Below are 24,697 nucleotides of genomic sequence, written 5' to 3' on the forward strand. Positions count from 1 at the left end.
TAACGCTGCTGTAACAGAAGGTGTAAACAGAAATGAGCTGAGCTGCTGCACCCGGAAGAGAGGGCTGTATTTTCATTATTACGATGTTAATCGAAGAGATGTACAGTCATTATTGTGGGAGAGGAATCTGCTCTGGTTAACCCGATCTTTGTTCCCGTGTGGTTGAATGATCCAGCACTTGAACAGGCAATTGAAGTAGAAATGTGCCGTTGCACCGGGAAGATTTTTCAAAACCGTTTCACGTCAGGTTCCCAGCATCCTTTGTGTCTTAAAGGATCTTTTGAATACACTTTGCGTTTTGACTTGCACACTTCTCTAACTTCACAAAGTTTCAATACATCGACCTATGTATTAAAGTTAATCGACACTTTGATAACTCGTGCAATATAATTCGTTTTAACCCTTAACGTGCACTATAGCGCTGATGGTAGCAATCTGAAATCGTTCGGTTGAGCGTTAACACACTCATGGTTCTTTTCAGATCGCATAAATCTTTCGCCTTTTACTAAAGATTTCCGTGGAGAGGACCACTATGAGTTTATATTAATTTTTTGATGCCCTGCCTTGTGCGGGGCTTCCTAATACTGTGAAAAATAATGGTTTGAGTAAATGCACTGTAACGGTGGAGGCTGGAGACCAGTGCTGTTTCTAAGAAGGGAAAGAACTTCGTCCTGCCGTAGGTGATCTTTGTTCCCGTGTGGTTGAATGGTTTCGGGAAAGCGTAGTAATTATGCAGTACTTTAACCGACAGTGTCAGTTTACATGAGCTGCTGCTGCACCGAGAAGATTTTTCAAAACTGTGAACATCAGATTCCCAGCATGTTTGTGCCTTAAAGGATTGTTTTAATACAGTTTGCTTTGGCACTTCTGTAACTTTCCATATTTTCAAAACATCGACCTATCTATTAAAGTTAAGCAACGCTTTGATAACTCGTACATTATAATTAGTGGTAACCCTTAACGTGAACTATAGCGCTGATGGTTCCTGTCTGAAATCGTTCCTGAAGTTATCAGAACACTCATGGTTCTTTTCAGATCGCATAAATCTTTCGCCTTTTACTAAAGATTTCCGTGGAGAGGACCACTATGAGTTTATAGTAATTTTTTGACGCCCTGCCTTTTGGTGGGGCTCCTGCTTATGTGAAAATAAATATATTAATAATATTTTGTCGATATAGAAGTTGGAGTTGAGTGCACAGAGAACATTGTCCCTGAGTGAGCTTTGTTCCCGTGAGGTTGAATGGTCTCTAGAAGGCGTAGTAGTTATTCAGCACTTTAACAGGCGGTGTAAGGAGAGATGAGCTGCTTGCTGCACCAGATTTTTCATAACAGTTCACGTCTGATTCCCAGCATGCCCTGTGCTTTAAATGATTGTTTTAATAAACTCTGCCTTTGTACTTGCACACGGCTGTAACTTGCCATATTTTCATTGAATCGGCCTATATATTCAAGTTAGGCAACCATTTGATAACTCCTTGATTATAATTAGTGGTAACCCTTAACGTGAACTATAGCGCTAATGGTCGCTGTCTGAAATCGTTCCTTTAGTTATCAGAACACTCATGGTTCTTTTCAGATCGCATAAATCTTTCGCCTTTTACTAAAGATTTCCGTGGAGAGGACCACTATGAGTTTATAGTAATTTTTGACGCCCTTCCTTTTGGTGGGGCTCCTACTACTGTGAAAATATAATGTTATCCTATTATGCTGTACCGGGAATGTGGATCAGAATACAATTACTAATTAGGTAGAGAACAGTGTGGTTAAATGGAATATGAAAGGCGTGGTAGGTATGCAGTACTGTAGGAGGTGTAAGGAGAGATGGGCTGCCACTGCTGCTGCACCGGGAAGATTTTTCGTTTCACGTCTGATTCCCAGCATACTCTGTGCCTTAAAGAATTGTTGAAATACACTTTGCTTTTGTACTTGCACACTGCTGTAACTTCCCATAGTTTCATTAAATTGGTCTATGTATTAAAGTTAATCAACGCTTTGATTAACTGTGCATTATAATTAGTGGTAACCCTTAACGTACACTATAGCACTAATGGTCGCTGTCTGAAATCGTTCCTTTAGTTATCAGAACACTCATGGTTCTTTTCAGATCGTATAAATCTTTCGCCTTTTACTAAAGATTTCCGTGGAGAGGACCACTATGAGTTTATAGTAATTTTTTGACACCCTGCCTATTGGTGGGGTTCCTGTATTTGTGAAAAATAAAAGATTATCACCTTTTGCACCATCGAGTTGAATATGGAGAAAAGCTGTTACCAACTTGACAGAAAAGTAGTGTTAGCGGAATGAATCTTCATGAAACCTTGATGCTTTACAGCAAAGCGGATAATTTCTAGAGGCTTCAAATGCATTCTAGGAACACATGTTGGTTAATGAAAATGCGGTCAAGGAAAGATTCTCGGGCCAGTGAATTTGTTTAATACATGGTGTGCAAAAGCGTGCTACAACATGCATACACACAAAAGTATGGTTGTAAAAATGAATTACTTAATTTTTAAGTATTTATGCTTAATGATATTCCATAATGACATTGAAACCGTTCATTCTTACAAATAGTGATTCTTTGACAGTAGACTACATTCAGTATGCTGTGGGTGGCAACGTCGCTCTTCATGTGAATGTTCCAGGGTTGCTTTAATTATCTTTACCATCTCCTGTATGCCATTCATACAGTGTAGAACACAGGGCAGTTAAAGTGCTTTTGGACAACTTGTCAGTGCTTTTGTAAAACACAAGCTTTGAAGTGTCAGTGTCAAGGGTCAAAAGATTGTTCTGGCTTAGGTGATTTTTGTTTCTGTGTGGTTGAATGGTCTGTGGAAAGCGTAGTAGGTGTGCAGTACATTAACATGTTGAGATTCCTTGGTCTGTGTAAAATAAGTTGTCTGACTGCATGTCTATGAGTTATCATGGAGTAAAGTAGCAGTTGGCTTTCTGCCATTATTTTATATATTGTGTTTTTTTTTCTTCGTATGTGTAGTACTTATTGCGTTTTATGTTTAATGTTTACTGTATGCACCTATACACCAGTGCAAATTCCAGGTAGGTGTAAACACAAATACAATTCTGATTCTGATTCTGATACCACACTGCGCACGCCCGATCTCATCTGATCTCTAATAGCTAAGCAGTGTTGGGCCTGGTTAGTACTTGGATGGGAGACCGCCTGGGAATACCAGGTGCTGTAAGCTCGAGTCCTGGGCGTGACGTTAAAACTGCACCTGGGCAGATGGAGCTTGTGAGCGTGCGTGACACAGCAATCGTCTTAGGGAGGGGAAACCCCGACAGGTAAACCAACTGGTCCTCCAGGTTGGCGGTTGGGCTACAGGCCAATCACCTGTTCCCAAAACAAAAATGATTTCTGAAACTGCAACTGTTCAAAAGAAAGTTGCGGCCTAATGCGCCTCATTGCGTGGAGAGAACAAAACAAAAAAAAGTTGGAGGTGAGAACTTTGTTTTTTCAGGATGGGTCTCTGTGGGTGAGTGATTGATTTAGGGAGAAGTGTGAGATGCATGCAGTACCCAAACAGGAGGACTCATTTTATCGTACGACAAGAAGCCTCCTCATGAGTGGCTGGCTTTGCCCTTGCATGCCTCTTTATCTAAAACATAAAATGGTTTAAGACTGAAATCCTAACAAGAACTTGCTATGAAACAGCTTACAATCAAATATCAAATGCTTTATTTATAGCGGAAATCTATTGTATGATATTCTAGTGTAGTCAGAATAGTGATGTGAGCCATTTGTTTAGAGCATCAAACATGTTTGTAATGTCCCACCTTGTGTGTTGTAAAAAGTAATGAGGAAGTAGCGTTTAATGGTAGCGAGAGCTGTACAAGAAAGGCAGAAGTTTTCTGTAGTTGTGTTGGTCTTCTGTCAAATGCACACATGGTTGATGAAGACGGCCTTCAACAGTACTCTAAAAGGGAGACTTTTGCATCCTTAAAAGATTTTCAGTTCAAGCTAGAGTGGCCAGATGTGCTGTTCTGTTTTTCAGCACTTTTTTTTAGTGTCCCGATTTTATCTGAAAAAGTCATGTTTTGTCCTGTATTTCCTCATTCGTCAAATTGTACGGGTTTGAGAGCAATAACACAAGTTCTATGCAAACATAATTTACTTCATGAAATGTACTGATGACACCGAAGGTGCGGTACAGATGTGTGTCACCTAAGCTTGGTGTGCTTTTCACTAGATTTTCAAAAGCAGTGATCTGTTTTTCCACACAGAGGTATCTGGACACCCATAGAAAATTGTGTTACAAATACCATTAACTGCCAGTACGACTCCCCGAAGCAGGCTGATATGGTTTGCTTTCTTTAATGACATATGTATTGCTTCCTATGAACCAGGCTTTGATCAATCTGAATCACTATGAACAAATACATCCCTTATAGTAGTTAATTTACAATAGAGAAGTACAATTTTGTGATGGAATTTTGTTGTGAACTGAATCCTGGAAGCCATATTTAACACAGGCTATTTTTGTTTCTTCCTGAAACTGTCACCTAAGTATTAATGGGCCTTAGTGCAATGATTCACAGCTGAAAGCTTCCTCTCACAACATGCAATACGATTGCTTTAATTTTGGCAACAGTGTGTCACAACTACATTTTATTTATTATTATTATTTATTTATATTTTATTTATTTTTATTTAAAAACCCATTAGGTTACGGTCTAGACAGCATTTTGAACCAGCATAACAAAGCTTTGTGGTCAGTGTCTGCTTTAAGAGAAAAAGAAAGCCTAGCTTTTAGATGGCATTAAGCAATTTCCCTTCAAATAGTGTTGAAGTTGGTGTAAGTTTGTATTAGAGAAGATTGAAATGTCCGTGTAACTGGCAAGTGTTCAGATGTTTAGATGGCAAAACTGCTGTAAACTACACTGCTTTTGTGTGCCAGTTGAGTCTAACCGACTGCTACACCCTCTGATTTACTATGCATATCTGAAAGTTGACTATCGTTTTGACTTGTCAGAGCAGAAAGCATGGCGCTAGTTCCAGTTCGTAGTTTTAAAAATGGCATTGGTAGATTACTATGTCGGCCTCTGTAGAGCTCTTTCAAGATTGAGAGCAAGATTGATATATTCAGTAGTAATGTTACCAGAGTTGTGTGCCCTAATTATGTCTCATTTCCCCACTTTTTCCACGAATCGCTATTTTACCTAAGTTAAACCTAGTATGTTAAACGTTACGTCACAGGCGTTCTATCCCATCATGCAATGCGACTTAACTCGTTCTCAATTTATGAAGGTTTTTCAATTCCTATTATCTTCTTTTTAGTACACGTTGTCGCATGTTCATCTAGAACGACTATGTATTTATGGTGCATTGCAGTATTCAAGGTAGCGTTAGTTGAAACCGTCAATGTGAGTATAATGTTCTGTTGCTAAGACGGGAAACTAGGGAAGATAACGTCAGCTTTGCGCAGTGGCAGTATCGTAGCCTATGAGGTCTATCCGAGGCGCGATTATTGCTAGTTGAAAACTTTACCCAATACCCCGCCTAGACGACTTGAAATATAGTCGGCAACGGCAATTTTTGACGGTCTCTACGGAGACTGATAATACTGTAAAAAACAAAATGACGTCAAACTCTTAGACATAGTTAGAACCTGACCCTAAGTATATCTATGGTGAAACAGATGTTACGTTGTTCAGAATCCCTTTTCGTGAGCATGCAGCCACACAGTAACGTGAAGGTTTATTCGCGAAGTTATGTAATGTGTCCCGTCCCAAGGATGGATTTATTATTCAAACAGACTATTGCAAACATATTTTATGGAGCTGGCGTTGCCTCCCCTTGTGTGTAACACAACGACATGTTTACATTTAGTCATTTAGCAGACGCTTTTGTCCAAAGCGACGTACAAGGGAGAGAATATTCAAGCTACGAGCAATAGAACCTGGTGTAACAATAAATAAATACTACTTTACATAAGAAATATAACAAAATGAAATAAAAAAGAAAGAAAGAAGTGCAGAAATGTAACTGCTGTAATTGCAAGTTACGCACTAGTCGAAGTGCCAGTTAGGACGGGAAGTGCTCTCTGAAGAGTTGGGTCTTCAAAAGCTTCTTAAAGGTAGAGAGGGACGCCCCTGCTCTGGTAGTGCTGGGTAGTTCATTCCACCAACGTGGAACTACAAATGAGAATAGTCTGGACTGCCGTACTTGCACAGACGGCAGTGCCAAACGACGCTCACTAGAAGAGCGCAGCATCCTGGGTGTAACATTTGCCCTTACAAGAGCATTTAAGTAGGTGGGAGCAGAACCATCAAGCACTCTGTAGGCAAGCATAAGTGACGCCTATGAATGTCGATGTTTGCGTCGAGGCTCCACGTCAAATTAGAGTAATCTAATGTAATGTTTAGTAATGTTCTTGTTTTTAACTAAACCTGCCTTTTTGTCTTTATTACGGTAAATAGAAGCAAGTGGCAATCTCCCGAAGTACGTCACGCTGCAACCTGAAGGAAGCAGCGGCTGAACATTCAACTCGGCCTAACCCACGTCACGTCACGTCAAGAACCTGTCCTGCTGTTTTGTTCCAGAAGCACTGGGATAATGCATAACTGGGATAACGTTGCGAAGTTTACATAGCCTTTCTAAGTTTGTTTTTTATTTAGATACATTGTATTTCTTTGCCAAGAGTAGACCTACATCAACTGAGCAGAATCACCCTATCATTCTCAACGATTGGTAGGCGGTTGTTATGAGTTGTAGCCGATATAGACTAAGGGATGTTTCAAAGGATGTCCACTCAAAATGCTGTATGTTTTCAGATTGAACATGTACCTAAATGTACCACTTCCACAATGTGGAGCATCTCAGTTGGCTACTTATGCGTTCCACAAGTGTATGCAAGAAGTATGACCTCCGTTCCTTTTGCACTGACTCATCATATAGCCTAGGTTAAGGTGATCGCATTCACAAAACAATACACACATTTTAAGACTGTTTACTTTTCTGATGCTTCACGGAGGCTATATGATGGCCTTCGGTGTTTATTCTCTATCATATGGAATGTCATTCAAATATTGAATCAAATGCAACAGACATCTTATGGTCCCGTTTCCATTCAGGAAGCAGACAAACCTCACACTTCAGAGCATTAAACGATATTATAGTCACAGACACAACCCCTCATATGGTGGCCTCTTCTCTCTTCAGAGCTATACTTTTTAAATATTTTATTTTTGATTTTAATACCCAGGTAACCTACCTTTCTTGTTTTATGCATATGATGACCATCAATATACATGTTCTACTAATAAAACCCATTACTTTCAAGTAACTGTTATTATACAGATCCTGTGGGCTGATGTGATTTAGTTGACTAGCATGGCATCGTTTTAAAACCACCCTGATCAGACCAAAAGGTATTAGTTCAGTAATTACTCCTTCTAAGGTCTAATTGTTGAGGAAGGATCAAAGTCAAAGTCAGTTTATTGGCACAAACGACACACAGCAACACACACGTGCATTTGGGGTGGCGACACGGAACACACACACACACACACGCATGCCGAGGTTGCAGTGGATTTTTCCTCTGCATTTTCCCATCCTGGACTGTCCTTCCTCCAGGACCCCAGGAGCAGTGGGCAGCCTTTATGGCGCCCGGGGGACCAAGTCAAGTGATCCGTCCGTCTTGGTCAGGGACGGACAGGAGAGTGGTCTGTTCTTCTGCATGTTTTTCTGTTGGGGTTCTTAGTGGAGGAAACCCTTTGTGAACACGGGGAGAACATGACAATTATATATTACATGCAAACTCCGATCAGCAGCCTGAGCTCAACCCTTCCAATGAGATGTTTTTCTGCCCACATAATGTAACACTCTCAGTTCACATACATTTAGTAGCATACCTCACACATAAGGGCTTAGCCCACCAGCCATAAAGCCCTGTTAACAGGGTCATGTTTACGTTTGACCTCAAAGGACAGCCAACCGTATCTAACCCTAATATGTGGGAATGCAAATCTGACAATACTGAAAACCTCAAAGGTGGCAGTCTGTGTCAAAGACGAGGAAGGACAGGCCCACTAGTTTTTTTTATTATATACAAACAGGTTTACCCAACCCATTTATCTGTGTATACAACCACCGTAGCCTAAGAGGTTTTCAGAGGTGCGACTATTGCTAGTTGAAAACTACACAAGTACCCCGCCTGGATGACTTGAAATTGTTGGTCATTTTTTCTAATACCACAGATAAATGGAGACTGGAGATTGATCAACCAGGAAACAGGCTTTATTCTTGATGCAATGATGTGCATCAAGGGAAAGAGGAAGGTTTCACTCAGCAGATTCACCTGTGTCTCTGATTAGACATTGAAACAGTCCAAGTTCAAGTATCTTAAACAGAATAATGGGTGTCAACCAATAGCCCGGATCCTACATGAATATGTATCAGGCAGCTAGTCTTACAAAGGAACTGCCCCAATGGGGGTTCACAGGGGAAGTTTATTAAATAGAGGATCCAGGTGTGAGCAGATGTTTCAGAGGCCTGTATTCATGGGGGTGGGGGCATAAGGAACACACTGACACTTTGATACCACCTGAGATAAGAGGTGGTGAAAAGTACTATCAGCTAAAATATGTAGGAATGAAGATCTGACAATACTGCATACCTCAAAGGTGGCAGTCTGTGTCAATGACGAGGAAGGACAGGCAACATTAGTTGCTGTTTTGACCCATCTGCTCACACACCTACCCACCCATCCACTCATTCACACACCCAATCCTTCTGCAAACTGTCTGCAGAACCCGTTGGAGAGCCGAGGATGAGTGCCCTCGTAGCAGAACGCCTGAAGCTCCCCCCGTCTCCCATGCCCAGCATAGCCTGTGGGACAACAGATAATAAACAGGGGCATGCTTAATATAAAGGCACAGTAGCACTGCTTTAGATTGCACACTTCCAGCAAAGTCTTCAGGACCTGAAGCACAGCATTTCTATGTTGACTTCTGGGCATTGGGGGGGGGGGGGGCATCTGTGATTGTATTTACAATATTTCTTTAGTGAATCAAAAACAGACAAATTACTTGTGTTTTTTTTTTTTACAAAGACCCAACTTTGAATGAACATGTCCTTAACTCATTTCAGAAATGCCAACCACACCAAGCATTGGTACATACCAACATCAAACAAAAATGCTGTACTTTTTAATGGCCACATTTCCTCTATATGAACCTCAATGTTTTGCAGTTCAGCTGTATGGTGAGGAACAGGCACATTACCTGATAGGTGGAAAGGTGACCCGTTCTTCCTCATTTAGCGTCCATGGATTCAATGTGTTGAATTGTCCTAAGAGAAATGATATTGTCACAACAAACAAAACAAAAACATTTTTAATGTTATTACATTTAAATATGCATACAGTGGACTCTGCTTAAGGGCACAGGGCCGGGACCACGGAAAAATGTACTGATATCCAGAGTGTGCTGATATCCAGAATATAACTGCCACTGTATAAGCCTATGCAGAACTTGTTAACATTAAAGGCCAGATGGAGCCTAAGACCACTCACAGAATGAAACCTACAGTGTCCAGAAGGAGCCTAAGACCGCTCACAGAATGAAACCTACAGTGTCCAGAAGGAGCCTAAGACCGCTCACAGAATGAAACCTACAGTGTGTCAAATATTGACAATTGATTGTGAACATCTTTATGCTGCGCAAAAGAACATGCTGTCATGTCGGATTGGACAGTCAACATATGCGTCCTGTGTATTCTTAACCTGTGATGGTTACTAGGGTGCTCATAACATCTGGAAGATGAACTGCAGATGCTTGCTGAGCTAAACTAGCTTGTTAAGCTATTTCTGGTTCATTGACATAAAATTTGTATTAACGTATTTGGTCTCTTCAAATTGAATGTAAAAATAGCATTGTACTGTACATCCTAAACATACACATGTCTTGTCAAATCAAGAACATTTAAAATACTAAAGTGTGACTGACACTGACTATTCTGTGTTTGTGATGGATTACCACTTACCATTAGTATAAAAAAACCATCAGAAATCGAACCCTATCTGGGCTGGAATAGCCTGCCAAATAAGACATTTTTCAAGAATGGTTAAGACACAACTACTTGTGTACCTTGTTTTATGACGATCTTCTACTGTCCTGTGACCAGCCATAATGTAACTGAGCTTCAAAAGATGAAAACAGGATACAATACTCACTGATACTGTATCATGCTGGAAAGCACTTCAGGCAGAGGCAGGTGAAGGGCACGGATCAAGTCAAAAGTACTAACAGGTAGAGTCAGAAATGGGTCTTGATGATGATGTGGAAGTCAAGTGACCATAACACAAGCATTCAGTGCATGGACATCCTTTCCCTGATAACGTAAAAATTTTAGACCACAAAGCTTAAAATAATATTAACATAAGCTTATAAAAACATGCTGTCAAATCACATGCATCACACATACCTCGCACAACTCATTTCCAAGCACCAGTTGGCACTCAGTAATAACAAGTTGTAAACATTCAATTGACTGAATCTGAAAATCAATTAAAAAGCTTCGACCTAACACAATCGGAAGACCTTGCATAGTAGGAACGAGAGGATAATGGTCCACAACATTGCATGTGAAACTACTGTAGAATATTAAAGCTGAGTGATCAAGTAGGTGCCAACAATATTTGTACAAACTGTGACCAACATACTTCACGGAGGCTTTTTCACGAGCTATATAGCTAGCTAGCTAACTAAATAGATGGAAATGTATGGCTAGCACCTAAAACAACCGCCTGTGCCAAGGTATCATCTTCAGTTATATTGAGCAGCATTAGTGTATAGCTAGCAGAAGCGTTAACAAAAATGTAATTTTGGAATTAAACTGGGATACATACAAAATATTTTTCTCTTATCAACATAGCGGAATCTGTACTTAAGCATGTTTGCGTCCGACACATTTCAAAAGTTTGTGGGTGTAGGAGTGGGTTGTGACCAAGACGTGACGTCCAACCCGGATGTTGCCTGGTTCTCGCAGTTGCTGATTGGCTTTTACGCTGAATGAACATCCTGGTCTCCACAGAGGAGTCCCGTTCTTCTGGAAGACAGCAACATTGGCTTTTTCTGTGTGCTCCGTGAACTGTTACGAACAAATGAACAGCTTGTTAGTTAGCGGAGATTATTCATTCTAGACTCTAGCTTTGTACAGTGCAGGCAGTAGTGTATACATCAGTCTCGTTTGGTTCGTGAATTGTTTGCAAGCGCTGCGTCCACTGGGTCATAACGTTACTCAAATTGCGCCAGAGTGGCAACTGCAAAGAAACGTCCTCTCTCGGGAGGTGAAGCTATGGATACCAAAAAAGTGAAAGACCGTGCTGGCAAACCACGCGTCGCAGCAGTGATTCTTGCAAGAGGAGGCAGCAAAGGAATACCACTGAAGAACATAAAAATGCTCGCCGGCGTTCCTCTCATTGGTTGGGTGCTCCGGGCTGCCGTTGATTCGGAATTGTTTGACAGGTAATATCAGGAAGTAGTCTATTACTCAAGACACTGATACCGTTTATAGGAGCGTGTATGTTTCAATGCAGTGAACGATTCAATGTTGTCTTGTTAAGATTTATTCCACGAAGTTGCTTTTACTACAAGTTTGAGGATAACGGTGCTATTTAACTCGTCTGCACATCTAGCATTTGGGTTTCCACTGACCATGATGAAATTGAGAAAGTGGCGAAGGCATGGGGTGCTCAAGTACATCGTAGGAGCCCAGAGGTGTCTAGAGACTCATCCAGCTCCTTGGAGACCATTCAGGAGTTCGTTAGACTAAACCCAGGTAAGTTTGCATACCCATGTTTTTTTAAATACCTTCTAAATGATTCACACAGGTCCCTGATACTACATTCGAAGGTAATGTTACCTGTCGGTTTAGCCTAATACATGGATAATTGGTCTTTCGTCAAACTATACCAAGTTCTGGCAGTACATGGCAGGATGTCTTGACCCGGGTTACTAGAATACTTGGTGCTTTTTCTTATTAAAAAGCCAATAACATTAAATGCACCCACACGTCTCAACTGTGCTTGCATTCGTCAGGGTTAAAACAACATGGTTATCATTAGCCAACCTCTTAATACATCTCTTGTGTCTTCACAGAAATAACCCCATGTTTTATTTGCTACCTGATGGATCATTTTACTCTTATGTGTCCTTGTTGCGATTAACCATCTTTATAAAGGTAGATCTAGCGAGTATGACAGCACATGGTGTGGACACCGATGTTACAAGCTGTGGTTGTTCACTTGTGCAGGAGTTGACATCATATGCAACATCCAGGCTACGGCTCCCTGCCTGCATCCTCACCATCTGAAGCAGGCGCTGGGGAAGATCACAGAAGAAGGATTCGAGTCGGTCTTTTCCGTCGTCCGCCGACATCACTTCCGCTGGCAAGAGGTCAAAAAAGGAGGTAAAGGTCAAATATGAATAAACTTTATTTATTTTATGAAGACACATTGAGTAGTGCAGGCAACTAATACATGACAAATAGCCAATCATAGCTTACTATACCTGACTGCTGCTGCTGTTGTTTTGACCAATGTTGAAGTCATCATAGAGCAAAGTACTCACTGTTCAGTTCACAGTCAGCTCAAGATGTATCAAGGCTCCTTGTCCAATCATATCTTACAGTTTTTTAAGATTGGATAAACACTAAAATCAAAAGTATTACACAATTATCAAAACCTTCACTCAAGGAGCAAAACAAAGGCTCAGATTTGCACCACTATAAGCACATGTCAACATCACACTTTTTGCAAAACAATACACACAAGTGATTTGCAAAACACTAAACACACTTGTGTACATTAGACACAGAAGTATATCAAGATGTCACTTCCTTGCAATTCCAAAGCACTGACTGTCAAATTACCACACCTATGAGCCTGTCAAATAAACACAGCCATCAAGTGCGCAAACACATGATTGCTTAATTGTAGACACACCAAACAGGTTTAAGCACTAAAATGCAGCAGATGAGTTTATCTGTCTTCAACCAAAATGGAAGGAGTCAGAAGAAGAAGTGTGAGGGCGAGAGGGGGAATCCACAGAGGAGGAGAAGGAGGAAGAGGCGGAGGCCATGCCAGAGGATGAGGTTGAGGTGGAGGTAGAGGAAGACCTGAAGCAGGAGGAAAACGTGCTCAAAGAAGAATAAGACCAAATTTATCAAATAAACTTGAAAGGAGGACGGGTGCCCATATTCACGCAAGAACAAGAGAGAGAGATCATAAACATGGTTTTGGCCAATAATGCTATCAGGCTCAGAGATATTCAAGCCAACATTATCGGTGACCATGCCATTTTCAGTAATGTCTACCAGGTCTCTAAGTCGACACTGGCACACATCCTAAAAAGACATCAGCTTAAAATGAAACAACTTTATTTGTACTGTATTATGTATGTACTTTTATTAATGGAATTGTAACCTGTACTGGACATTCCTGATAGCTGTTACCCAACAGTACCGCTTTTATCCACCAAGTGCAACCTTTTAACCTGTCCACAGTCTAGCACATGGTTCTATCCAGTACCAATACATTGAATTCAGTTCAGTTTTTTATGTATATTTTTAACAGTACAGGGGAAGTAGGGTGTTGTTTTGTTTCCATAGACACCTTCCAGCCCGCTCCAGATCTGAAGGCCCCTTTAATTGTTGCTTGCATGACCTGCGGCCTTGAAATGCTGACGGCTTTGTGTATTTTTACAGTGAGCGTTTCTACGGTGCCCCTGAATCTGGACCCCAGCAGAAGGCCCCGTCGGCAGGACTGGGACGGGGAGCTGTGTGAGAACGGCTCATTCTACATCACCTCCAGGGATCTGATTGAGAAGGGCATCCTTCAGGTAGAGAGGCTCATTCTACATCACCTCCAGGGATCTGATTGAGAAGGGGATCCTGCAGGTAGAGATCTGGTTGAGAAGGGGATTCTGCAGGTAGAGGCTCTTGACCAGGGGCAGGGGGTTTGCTGTACGAGTGTGACTCTCCAAGCGCGTCACGACTTAATTTAAGTCACCAGTCTAGGATCATGATTCCATTAGGGGCTATGTATTATGGTTTTTTTGGTATTATTATTTGAATTGAAAAGGCTTTCAAAAAAGGTACCTTCAATGCCATCTAGTGTACTGTGAAGGATATTTATTTTCTCTTTTGCCTGTTTAATGCAGATAACTATTGATAAAAGATACATTCTTAAGATCTGAACACAATTTGAAAGAATAGTCTCAGTAGTTGTCCAATTTATTGTTTTCCCTCAATGGTTGACCATTCCAAATTAAAATAATATGAATCGCCATTTCTGTTTCTGAACTTGCAAGAAAATGCAAGAATGTATGTTTCCATTCAGTGTAAGTAAAGCAGTTGTATGTTAATGAATAACCACATGTTTGCCCCGTGGCACCAAGTGCAAACAGAAGGACAGCTGCACAGCACATAAGGCTAACGAACTACTCAAGCAAACACCTCATGAGTGGGACTGTCTAGACAAAACTAGAAAATGCATTTCCTGAAGGAAATACCAGTGCATGAAATGCAAAAGTTAAGAAAGGAAGAAGAAAAGAAAGAAGGAAAGAAGAAAGGAAAGAAGAGTGGAAGAAGGAAAGAAGAGTGAAAGAAGGAAAGAAGAAAGGAAAGAAGAGTGAAGCTAGGAAAGAAGAGTGGAGGAAAAGAAAGAAGTGAAAGAAGGAAAGAAGAAAGGAAAGAAGAGTGGAAGAAGGAAAGAAGAAAAGAAAGACGAGTGAAAGAAGAAAAGCAGATAGGAAAGGAGAGTGGAAGAAGGAAAGAAGAGTGAAGAAAGGAAATAAGAGTGGAAGAAGGAAAGAAGAAAAGAAGAAAGAGAGAGTGAAGAGGGAAAATATTGAAAGAAGGAGAGAAAATGGAGTGAAGCAGAGAGATGGAGTGTGAGAGAAAGTAGAGTGAGATGGATAAAGAGAAAGAGAGAGAAAAAAGTAGAATGGAAGGTGTCTCTTTATATTCCTAGTTATACAGTTGAATGGAGAGGGACAGAGAGAAGAGGAGCCTTGGAACCTTGGCGCAGGTGTCAGTGAAGCACAGGTGCAAGCCAGCTTAATGACCCTATTATGATGTCATAATGGCCCAATGTAAGTCAATGGGAAAATTTGTATTCGTTTTTCTTTAATATCTTAAAAAGTATAAAGTTTAGAAAAATGCATAGCATAAGTGTCCTTTACAAGACCTACGCGCCAAAGTTTGAACGAAGTTTCAAAGTTAAGCGGTTCAAGCTGAATTAAGTGCAGAAGTCGGTACAAAGAAGAAGAAGAAGAAGAAGTATAAGAAACGAAGGAATAACAATACAGGGCATTTCATGCACTGTAATAAGTGAATGATGAACAATGAAGGGTGTATTTTTGTGTCAGTGTGATGTTATATATATATATATATATATATATATAATCATTTGTATTGTTCCGTGGCTGTTGTTGCAGGGTGGTAAGGTGGCCTACTTTGAGATGGGGGGGGAGTACAGCGTGGACATTGATGTTGATATCGACTGGCCCGTGGCAGAACAGAGAGTGCTCAGGTGAGTAGACGTAAGAGTAGAAGTAAGAACACTTATTTAAGGTGCAGTGCTCAGGTGAGTAGAAGTAAGAACACTTATTTAAGGTGCAGTGCTCAGGTGAATAGAAGTAAGAGTAGACATAAGAGAACTCATTTAGTAGACGCAGGAGTAGAAGTAAGAGCATGTATGTATGTGTGTATATACAGTGCCTTGCATAAGTATTCACCCCCTTGGATGTTTTACCCTTTTATTGCTTTTATAGATCAATCAAGGTCAATATAAGTTGGCTTTTTTGACAACAAAAAAAAAGCCCTCTTTAATGTCAAAGTGAAAACAGATTTCTACACAGTAATGTCAATTAAATAAAAATATGTAATGTAAATTAAGTGATTGCATAAGTATTCACCCCCTTTAAATTGACTGACCTAATTCAACAGAGGTCCAGCCAATTGGTGCTAGTAGTCTCACAATTAGTGAAATGGGGATCAGTGTGCAATAAATGTGTCTGAAGTGATATTAGTATAACAACATGTGTGTGTGTGTATGTGTGTGTCTGTAGGTATGGCTACTTCGGCAAGGACAAGCCTGAGGTGGTTCGACTGCTGCTGTGCAACTTGTCCGGCTGCCTGACTGACGGCCAGATCTACATGTCTGCGGACGGCCTGGAGATGGTCTCCCTCAACACCCGGGACAGCCTGGGCATCCGCATGCTGCAGAAGGAAGGAGTGGAGGTAGGAGTCGGCGTCTGTTCACACCCATCACACATCATCACTGCCTTTCTCAGAAAGGAGTTCGGATTATAGCCATGGAAGAGTATAGGATTAGCAATGTTTCTGCATTTTCACATGTTTTAAAATACTAAATCGCATAGATACATGGAATATGCATGAACATTTGGAAACATTATGACGGGTGAACAGGTTTTATATACATAACATATATATGTTCACAGAGACTGTAGAGGACGTGGGGGGGGGGGGGGGGGTGTAAGAGACATCTTGAGGGGGTGTCATGGGATGATGTAGCATGTGATCTGGTTGAGCACATGACAGAGGTTCTCATGTAGACTCCATTAAGAGCCCCTTCCTGTAAGATTGACCCTTTTATTTTCCATTCAAAGTTTTTTGATGCATTAGATATAAAGCCAGACAAATTCATATTTTGTATTTTTTTTGCACCTTTCCCAAGCCCTTCCTAATAAATATTTAGTGGCTCTACCATACTCGCCCTGCAGTCTTTTGCTGCGAAGCGTGACAATTCAGTGTAGTACTGGCATTATTTTGTCATCTTGTAGACGATCGATGACGGGAATCTTTCTGTGAGTAAGACGACTTGGTAGTCTCTAAGGAGACTGTTTTGTTGTTGAAAAAAGCTTGGATTCATGGTGCTTTTTGTGTGATTGCTAAATTAAAAACTTGTTCTGCAGTTTCTCTGATGTTCCCAGCAGTAAAGCTTGCGACAACCACAGTCTTTTGCTGCAAAGCGGGAAATTTCAGCTGAAGTGAGAGGCCTCTAAATATTCTCTCCTTTTTTTGAGTATAGAGTAGCAGGTACTTGCCTACCATACTCGCCCCACCCCCAACTTCACTTTGGCCCCTATTCCCCTAAACATACTCCATCTCCGCCTACTTTTTGCGACTGCGTTTAACCATCCCAGCATGCAATATTCTGGTGGAAATATTGCTTATTCTCTACCAATTTCTGTAGTATTTTGAAGTACTCTTGTGGGGTCCATTGCTGTACAACAGGACTAAGGCTGTGACAGTATATTATTTAGCATAGGATGGATGATATTCTTTTAATAGTTGAGCTCACCAGCTTGGCGATGACTGTGTTCTGTGACTGGGTGTGGCCAACATTCACATTTCTAGTCAGCTTTGCGCAGTGGCAGTATCGTAGCCTATGAGGTTTATCCGAGGCGTGATTATTGCTAGTTGAAAACTTTACCCAATACCCCGCCCAAGACGACTTGAAATATAGTCGGCAACGGCAATTTTTGGTAGTCTTTACGGAGACTGTTTTGTTGTTGAAAAAAAGCTTGGATTCATGGTGCTTTTCTTGTGATTGCTAAATTTAAAAAAAATTCTGCAGCTTCTCTTGCGACAACCGCAGTCTTTTGCTGCAAAGTGGGACATTTCAGCTGAAGTGAGAGGCCTCTAAATATTCTCTCCTTTTTTGAGTATAGTGTAGCAGGTACTTGCCTACCAAACCACTCTGCGCAGTGGCATTATCGAAACCTTCAAGGTTCATCCGAGGCGTGGTCATTGCTAGTTGAAAACTTTACTCAATGCTTACCTTGAAAAGTGATGATGAAAGTAATCTTTTTGTGAGTATAAATGCCTTCTTTCAAAAAATAAATCTTTGGAAGAGACAAATCTTGGAAGAGTCAATCTGCTCATCAGAAATAGATCACTTTTTCCCAACATTCAAAAGTGTAACTCTCTGTAGACATGCCAAGATTTTGTAATTATTACACAACCATACTTGCACTACTCTCTTACTAGTATACTTTACATTTACATTTACATTTAGTCATTTAGCAGACGCTTTTGTCCAAAGCGACGTACAAGGGAGAGAACAGTCAAGCTAAGAGCAATAAAAAGCATGGTGTAACAATAAATACTACTTTACATGAGAATTAGAAAAACAACGACCTAGAAAAAAGGAAAAAGAAGTGCAGGAATGTAACTGCTGAAGTGCAAGTTAAGCGCTAGTCAGGTGCCAGTTAGGAGGGGAGGTGCTCTCTGAAGAGTTGGGTCTTCAAAAGCTTCTTGAAGGTAGAGAGGGACGCCCCTGCTCTGGTAGTACTAGGCAGTTCGTTCCACCAACGTGGAACTACAAATGAAAATAGTCTGGATTGCCGTGCTTGCACGGACGGCAGTGCCAAACAACGCTCACTAGACGAGCGCAGCGTCCTGGGTGTAACATTTGCCCTTACAAGAGCATTTAGGTAGGTGGGAGCAGAACCAGTAAGCACTCTGTAGGCAAGCATAAGTGACTTGAACTTAATGCGAGCAGCTACTGGCAGCCAGTGGAGCTCAATGAGTAGCGGGGTGACGTGTGTCCTTTTCGGTTGGTTGAACACCAGACGCGCCGCCGCGTTCTGGATCATCTGTAGTGGTTTCACCACGCAAGCCGGCAGGCCCGTTAGGAGGGCGTTGCAGTAGTCAAGGCGGGAGCTCACCAAGGTTTGCACCAGCAGCTGGGTGGCATACTGGGTTAGGTACGGCCTGATTTTGCGGATGTTGTATAGCGCAAAGCGGCACGACCTGGAGACAGAGGCGATGTGGGCCGTGAAGGTCAGTTGGTCATCAATAATGACCCCGAGGTTTCTTGCTGTTTTGGATGGAGCAAGAGATAAAGAGTCAGTATTGATATTGATGTTGTGGTGGATGACCTGTTTGGCTGGGAAGACCATCAGTTCCGTTTTGGCCAGGTTCAGCTGAAGGTGGTGATTTTTCATCCATGTGGATATATCAGCGAGACAGTCCGAGATCCGCGCCGAGACCGTGGTGTCCTCAGGAGGGAAAGACAGAAACAGTTGAGTATCATCGGCATAACAGTGGTAGGAAAAACCATGCGAGCGGATGATAGGGCCCAACGAGGTGGTGTAAATGGCAAAGAGAAGTGGTCCCATCACCGAGCCTTGGGGCACCCCAGTGGTGAGGCGGTGAGGTACAGACAGCTGACCTTGCCATGACACGTTGAACGAGCGCCCAGTGAGGTAGGATTCAAACCAGGAGTGCGCATTGCCAGAAATGCCCATACTTGACAGTATGGACAGAAGGATGCGGTGGTTGACTGTATCAAACGCAGCTGATAAGTCAAGCAGGACGAGAGCCGAGGATTGAGCTGCTGCTCTAGCTGTTTTTAAGGCCTCCGTTACAGACAACAGGGCTGTTTCGGTGGAGTGACCGCTTTTGAATCCAGACTGGTTCGGATCGAGGAGATTGTTCTTTGACAGGAACTCGGTGACCTGTTTGGAAGCTGCCCTCTCAATGGTTTTAGATAGGAGCGTGAGAAGTGAGACCGGTCGATAGTTTTCCACCTGAGTGGGATCGAGAGACGGCTTCTTGAGCAGCGGCGTTACCCGAGCCACTTTGAAAAGAGAAGGAAATGTTCCAGAATTAAATGAAGCATTAATCACCTGTGTTATTGCCGGTAAGACGGCAGGCGATATGGCTTGAAGGATGTTGGATGGGATGCTTCACCAGTACATAGGCGCTTTGCATACTCAGAGTTTTTCTGTAAATACTACCGTTTCTACTCAAACACCTTATTTGTAAATACTACCGTTTCTTTGATCTTTTCTGGCCCCGTATTCACAAACCATTTTAAGGCCAAAAGTAACTCTTAACTTGCCAATTTAGGAGACATTCCTAAAAACAGTTTCCTACCATTTGGGCTCCTAATTGTTTTGACTATAAGTAGTTCACTATAAAAGTAGTAAGTCCCTTATTGTTAAAAGTAGCAGCTATGTCTGGGAGAACTAGGAAGCATTGGAGAGGACTCCTAACTCTCTTCGTGAATATGATTTACATGAAAACTTTTAGTTAGAACATTTTAGTGCGATTTAGGATTACTCTTAGTGGTAAGATAAAATGCTTTGTGAACACAGGCCCTGGTTAGATGCAAAACTGTATTTCATTGCCTTTGTTTGTATGTTCAAGTTCATCACAATGACATTAACTTAAATCTGAAGACGATGTAATGTAATCGTAGCACTAACAGTTTCTTTGGCTTTTGTTTTCTATGCTGAAATGCTGCTCAATAACCTTAAACTTCAGTGAAATGTAAGATAATCTAATCTAATCGTATCGCTCTTCTCCTCTTCCCATCTCCATCTCCAGGTGATTGTCCTCTCCTCCAGTGACAACCCCATCCCCAAGCTCATGGGAGAGAAGCTGTCGAAGCAGATCGGCTGTGAGATCAGGCACAACGTGGAGGAGAAGCTGACGGAGGTGGAGAGGCTGAGGAAGGACCGAGGTCTGGTGTGGAAGGAGGTGGCCTTTATGGGTAAGGAGTGTGTGTGTGTGTGTGTGTGTGTGAGAGTGTGTGAGAGTGTTTGTGTGTGTGTGTGAGTGTGTCTGAGTGTGTCTGTCTGTGTGTGAGCGTGTGCATGTGAGTGTCTGTCTGTCTGTCTGTCTGTGTGCGTGTGTGTGAGTGTCTGTCTGTCTGTCTGTGGGTGTGTGTGAGTGTGTGTGTGTGTGTGTGTGTGTGTGTGTGTGTGTGTGCGTGAGCGTGAGTGCGAGTGTATGTGTGTGCGCCTATATGGTTAAGGACCATCCTGCATGCTCACCCTCCTGTCAAATATCAGGTCACAGTTCATAGACTAAATAGATTAACTGTAGAGAAAGGATTGCTTTTACCTCACAAATCAAGTATATTCTTGACACTGACTGTAAGTATTGTTTGGTGTGTATATCACTGCTGTAGGGTTATGGGTTGTTTTGAATCACTAAACCAGGCCTCTGGGTTTTAGCTCCTTTATTTAAATAGAAATGAGTACTCAGCAGTATGAACACGGGCACATAGTTCTAGAACCATGACGGTGTTTCAGTATGATGGTGGCTGAACACGGGCACATAGTTCTAGAACCATGACGGTGTTTCAGTATGATGGTGGCTGAACACGGGCACATAGTTCTAGAACCATGACCGTGTTTCGGTCTACAGTCAACTACAGTGTGTCCGTGGAGGAAAAGATTTATTAAAAGATTTATTAAAAACTCAGATGAGCATTCTGGAAAAAAAGCACAAATAACTTTTAATGATAGTATTGCACTTGACAGTTTGTGCAAGTTGATTATTAAGAGTTTTCAACATGGTAGATCCTTCCAGATATTTTTACCTGTTTAGACTTTCAGGTTTAAATTGGACTTAAATATAAACTTATATAGAACAGTCTCTTAACGCATATTACTGAATTCAGATCAGTTTCATTTTTTAGATACTTTATTTTTAAGTCACTAGTTATGTAGTTTGATGTGTAATTTGAAATGTAGTTTGATGTGTAGTGTGATGTGTAGTTTGTTGTGTAGTTTGATGTGTAGTGTTGTCTGTTTTCTGATGACCCAGGTAACGATGAACCAGATGTGCACTGTCTGAACCTGGCTGGCCTGAGTGCAGTACCGCTGGATGCACCCTTGGTGTCGCTCAACGCTGCCAAGTACACCTGCCACAGCGCCGCCGGACGTGGAGCGCTCCGCGAGTTCGCCGAACACATCCTCCTGCTCAAGAAGAAGGCCAAGTCCCAGATGGAGCAGGATCGCATTCACCGCGACACCTTCTAGAGCAGAGAGGGGGCCTTTTATCACGAGACACTTTCTAGAGCAGAGAGGGGGCCTTTAATCACGAGACACCTTCTGTCTTCTAACCCCATACAACCCGTGGTTTTATAATCAGAAAGAGGCGTGGTTTAAATCCAGAGAGAAAAAAAAGAACTTGATTGACAAAGGCCTTGAGGGGAAGAAACACCAGTCTGTGTTGTAACATGTTTAGTAACTGTAACAGCTTTTGTTGTGTTTATCCAAAGACAAAACGGTACTTTGCCATGACCTGTTATCCTTCGGGTCTTTGGGATTCGGAACACAATTGTGCAATAAGAATCACTACAGTTCTACACACTCAAGTCAAACAACTTTTACTTAGGAATGTTGGGGGGGGGACTTATTATTATTATTATTTCTTGACTTAATTTGTAGCATGTGACATGATTTCTGTGTCCCATTGATTTACACAGAGAGGAAGCCTCTAGTGAGGACAGGAGTTGATGTGTGTTTTGTTGCTCAGCAAATGCCCAGTAACTTGGTCATACATCTGTCTGGCTTGATTAGCGCAAATAATAGGAAAAATAATCGCAAAATAATCGCAAAATAATCGCAAAAGGTTAGTGCAGCCATCTACGGGATACATGATATTACCGCTTCTGAATGGCAGAGGGCCACACATCACAAACATGAGTATGTGAAACTTGGTTGATTGCTGAATTCTGCTTTGCCCTTGATTTTCTTGGTGTTATTGTATTTCTTGCGACCTTATTGTGTGTTAAGCCACTTCTGATAATATTTATATCAACATCTGAAAATATGCTAGTAGTAGTCTCAGTGTGATTACAAACTCGGGTGTTATGAAGAATGAACCTTGCTTGCAGTGTTGCTGTAAGCATGCATGGACAAATTAAGTGTGTAGGTTATTCAGTCGATTTTTTTTTTTATCATGATTTCACCAAAACTCTGTGAAACAATGCCAGAGATACTGGCCAATGTACTGTTTTTTTTTTAAAACAAGTTGTTATTGAACATTCATTTTTTTTATTCGGTACATAGCTGCAAATCAACACACACACACAAACACACAAACCTAAAAGTCTACTATGTTTAATCTGTACTTTGTTTGAAGATAAATCTGCGTGAGGTAAAATCGACTATTGCATATTAGTAATGAAGATGTCAGGAGTACACATTAGCATTAAAATATGTAACATTCAGTCTTGAATTTGTCATATTGGTTATTTGAATAAAAACAGTTCAGTTCATAGAATGGTTCAAGGAATGGCACAAATAAGATCTTATTTTGTGGAAGAAAAAAAAATCACATGGTGTCAAACGCATTTAATGAGAAGAAAACCGATGCAGACCATGCGTGAATTAAATATGCATATATTAAATCACTGAATTGGATGTTGGCCATTTCCTGTGTGTAGATGTTAGCAGGGACAGAGGTGGCACAGTTTACCTGTGTTCATTCTGTGAGTCACGTCAGCCTGAATCTCCTGCGCCTTTCCTTCCAGGAGCTTCCTGAAGGAGGCAGTGTCCCATTTCATGAAGGAGACGAAGCAGCTAAGCACACATCCTACATTAAAATACCTCAGGTAATATCAACAGTGACCATAAAGTCACTAGAAAAGATATAAAATCATTCACCTACTCATCAGCCACACCTCCAAAAGTCATACAGCTATCTGAAGAGTGAATTGGACTCAAAAGAGCATCTTAAAGCATCTTAAACCTCACTTTCATGGTCATTATTACTGATGAAAAAGGTCATTTGTTTGCAGGTACTTGCCTACCATACTCGCCCCACCCCCAACTTCACTTTGGCCCCTATTCCCCTAAACATACTCCATCTCCGCCTACTTTTTGCGACTGCGTTTAACCATCCCAGCATGCAATATTCTGGTGGAAATATTGGTTATTCTCTACCAATTTCTGTAGTATTTTGAAGTACTCTTGTGGGGTCCATTGCTGTACAACAGGACTAAGGCTGTGACAGTATATTATTTAGCATAGGATGGATGATATTCTTTTAATAGTTGAGCTCACCAGCTTGGCGATGACTGTGTTCTGTGACTGGGTGTGGCCAAAATTCACATTTCTAGTCAGCTTTGCGCAGTGGCAGTATCGTAGCCTATGAGGTTTATCCGAGGCGTGATTATTGCTAGTTGAAAACTTTACCCAATACCCCGCCCAAGACGACTTGAAATATAGTCGGCAACGGCAATTTTTGGTAGTCTCTAAAGAGACTGTTTCGTTGTTGAAAAAAAGCTTGGATTCATGGTGCTGTTTGTGTGATTGCTAAATAAAAAAATTGTTCTGCAGCTTCTCTGATGTGCCCAGCAGTAAAGCTTGCTGAAGTGAGAGGCCTCTAAATAGTCTCTCCTTTTCTTTAGTATAGTGAAGCAGGTACTTGCCTACCATACTCGCCCCACCCCCAACTTCACTTTGGCCCCTATTCCCCTAAACATACTCCATCTCCGCCTACTTTTTGCCACTGCATTTAACCATCCCAGCATGCAATATTCTGGTGGAAATATTGGTTATTCTCTACCAATTTCTGTAGTATTTTGAAGTACTCTTGTGGGGTCCATTGCTGTACAACAGGACTAAGGCTGTGACAGTATATTATTTAGCATAGGATGGATGATATTCTTTTAATAGTTGAGCTCACCAGCTTGGCGATGACTGTGTTCTGTGACTGGGTGTGGCCAACATTCACATTTCTAGTCAGCTTTGCGCAGTGGCAGTATCGTAGCCTATGAGGTTTATCCGAGGCGTGATTATTGCTAGTTGAAAACTTTACCCAATACCCCGCCCAAGACGACTTGAAATATAGTCGGCAACGGCAATTTTTGGTAGTCTCTAAGGAGACTGTTTTGTTGTTGAAAAA

General features: G+C 41.5%; 1 protein-coding gene, 1 long non-coding RNA gene, 8 other non-coding genes and 2 pseudogenes across 11 annotated transcripts; 11 read left to right on the plus strand and 1 right to left on the minus strand.

The window, feature by feature from the left end:
- Window positions 1-461: 461 nt before the first annotated feature.
- Window positions 462-576, plus strand: LOC116224250. The gene has a single exon (XR_004165521.1). It is a non-coding gene; the product is annotated as a U5 spliceosomal RNA (small nuclear RNA).
- A 439-nt stretch (window positions 577-1,015) lies between these two features.
- LOC116224256 lies at window positions 1,016-1,131 on the plus strand. The gene has a single exon (XR_004165527.1). It is a non-coding gene; the product is annotated as a U5 spliceosomal RNA (small nuclear RNA).
- Window positions 1,132-1,556: 425 nt separating this feature from the next.
- Window positions 1,557-1,669, plus strand: LOC116224257. The gene has a single exon (XR_004165528.1). It is a non-coding gene; the product is annotated as a U5 spliceosomal RNA (small nuclear RNA).
- A 415-nt stretch (window positions 1,670-2,084) lies between these two features.
- On the plus strand, window positions 2,085-2,199 carry LOC116224254. Its single transcript, XR_004165525.1, has one exon. It is a non-coding gene; the product is annotated as a U5 spliceosomal RNA (small nuclear RNA).
- An 884-nt stretch (window positions 2,200-3,083) lies between these two features.
- Window positions 3,084-3,203, plus strand: LOC116224220 (annotated as a pseudogene).
- Window positions 3,204-5,429: 2,226 nt separating this feature from the next.
- Window positions 5,430-5,570, plus strand: LOC116224232. The gene has a single exon (XR_004165504.1). It is a non-coding gene; the product is annotated as a U4 spliceosomal RNA (small nuclear RNA).
- Window positions 5,571-8,238: 2,668 nt separating this feature from the next.
- Window positions 8,239-10,990, minus strand: LOC116224136. Of its 2 annotated transcripts, XR_004165455.2 has the most exons (5): window positions 10,866-10,990; window positions 10,191-10,348; window positions 10,001-10,052; window positions 9,241-9,307; window positions 8,239-8,845 (listed from the first exon to the last, which is right to left on the minus strand). It is a non-coding gene; the product is annotated as an uncharacterized LOC116224136 (long non-coding RNA). The 2 variants fall into 2 exon arrangements; XR_004165454.2 differs by having other exon boundaries at window positions 10,191-10,961.
- Window positions 10,991-11,032: 42 nt separating this feature from the next.
- On the plus strand, window positions 11,033-23,066 carry cmasa (cytidine monophosphate N-acetylneuraminic acid synthetase a). Its single transcript, XM_012838661.2, has 8 exons — window positions 11,033-11,484; window positions 11,655-11,797; window positions 12,272-12,427; window positions 13,724-13,857; window positions 15,457-15,551; window positions 16,090-16,261; window positions 20,381-20,546; window positions 21,608-23,066. The coding sequence occupies exons 1-8, from the start codon at window positions 11,315-11,317 to the stop codon at window positions 21,820-21,822; spliced, it is 1,251 nt and encodes a 416-aa protein (XP_012694115.1). The 5' UTR covers window positions 11,033-11,314; the 3' UTR covers window positions 21,823-23,066.
- Window positions 17,404-17,545, plus strand: LOC116224246. Its single transcript, XR_004165518.1, has one exon. It is a non-coding gene; the product is annotated as a U4 spliceosomal RNA (small nuclear RNA).
- On the plus strand, window positions 17,741-17,926 carry LOC116224248 (annotated as a pseudogene).
- Window positions 23,067-23,911: 845 nt separating the features above from the next.
- Window positions 23,912-24,053, plus strand: LOC116224235. Its single transcript, XR_004165507.1, has one exon. It is a non-coding gene; the product is annotated as a U4 spliceosomal RNA (small nuclear RNA).
- A 483-nt stretch (window positions 24,054-24,536) lies between these two features.
- LOC116224237 lies at window positions 24,537-24,678 on the plus strand. The gene has a single exon (XR_004165509.1). It is a non-coding gene; the product is annotated as a U4 spliceosomal RNA (small nuclear RNA).
- The last annotated feature ends 19 nt before the right edge of the window (window positions 24,679-24,697 follow it).

This window comes from Clupea harengus, chromosome 16 (assembly GCF_900700415.2).
Source record: "Clupea harengus chromosome 16, Ch_v2.0.2, whole genome shotgun sequence".
NCBI lineage: Eukaryota > Metazoa > Chordata > Actinopteri > Clupeiformes > Clupeidae > Clupea > Clupea harengus.

Coding starts and splice junctions, on each gene's coding strand:
- cmasa (XM_012838661.2), top strand. CDS start 11,315: ATGGATACCAAAAAAGTGAAAGACCGTGCTGGCAAACCACGCGTCGCA. Junction 11,798..12,271: donor GTTCGTTAGACTAAACCCAG/GTAAGTTTGCAT, acceptor TCACTTGTGCAG/GAGTTGACATCATATGCAAC. Junction 13,858..15,456: donor TTGAGAAGGGCATCCTTCAG/GTAGAGAGGCTC, acceptor CTGTTGTTGCAG/GGTGGTAAGGTGGCCTACTT.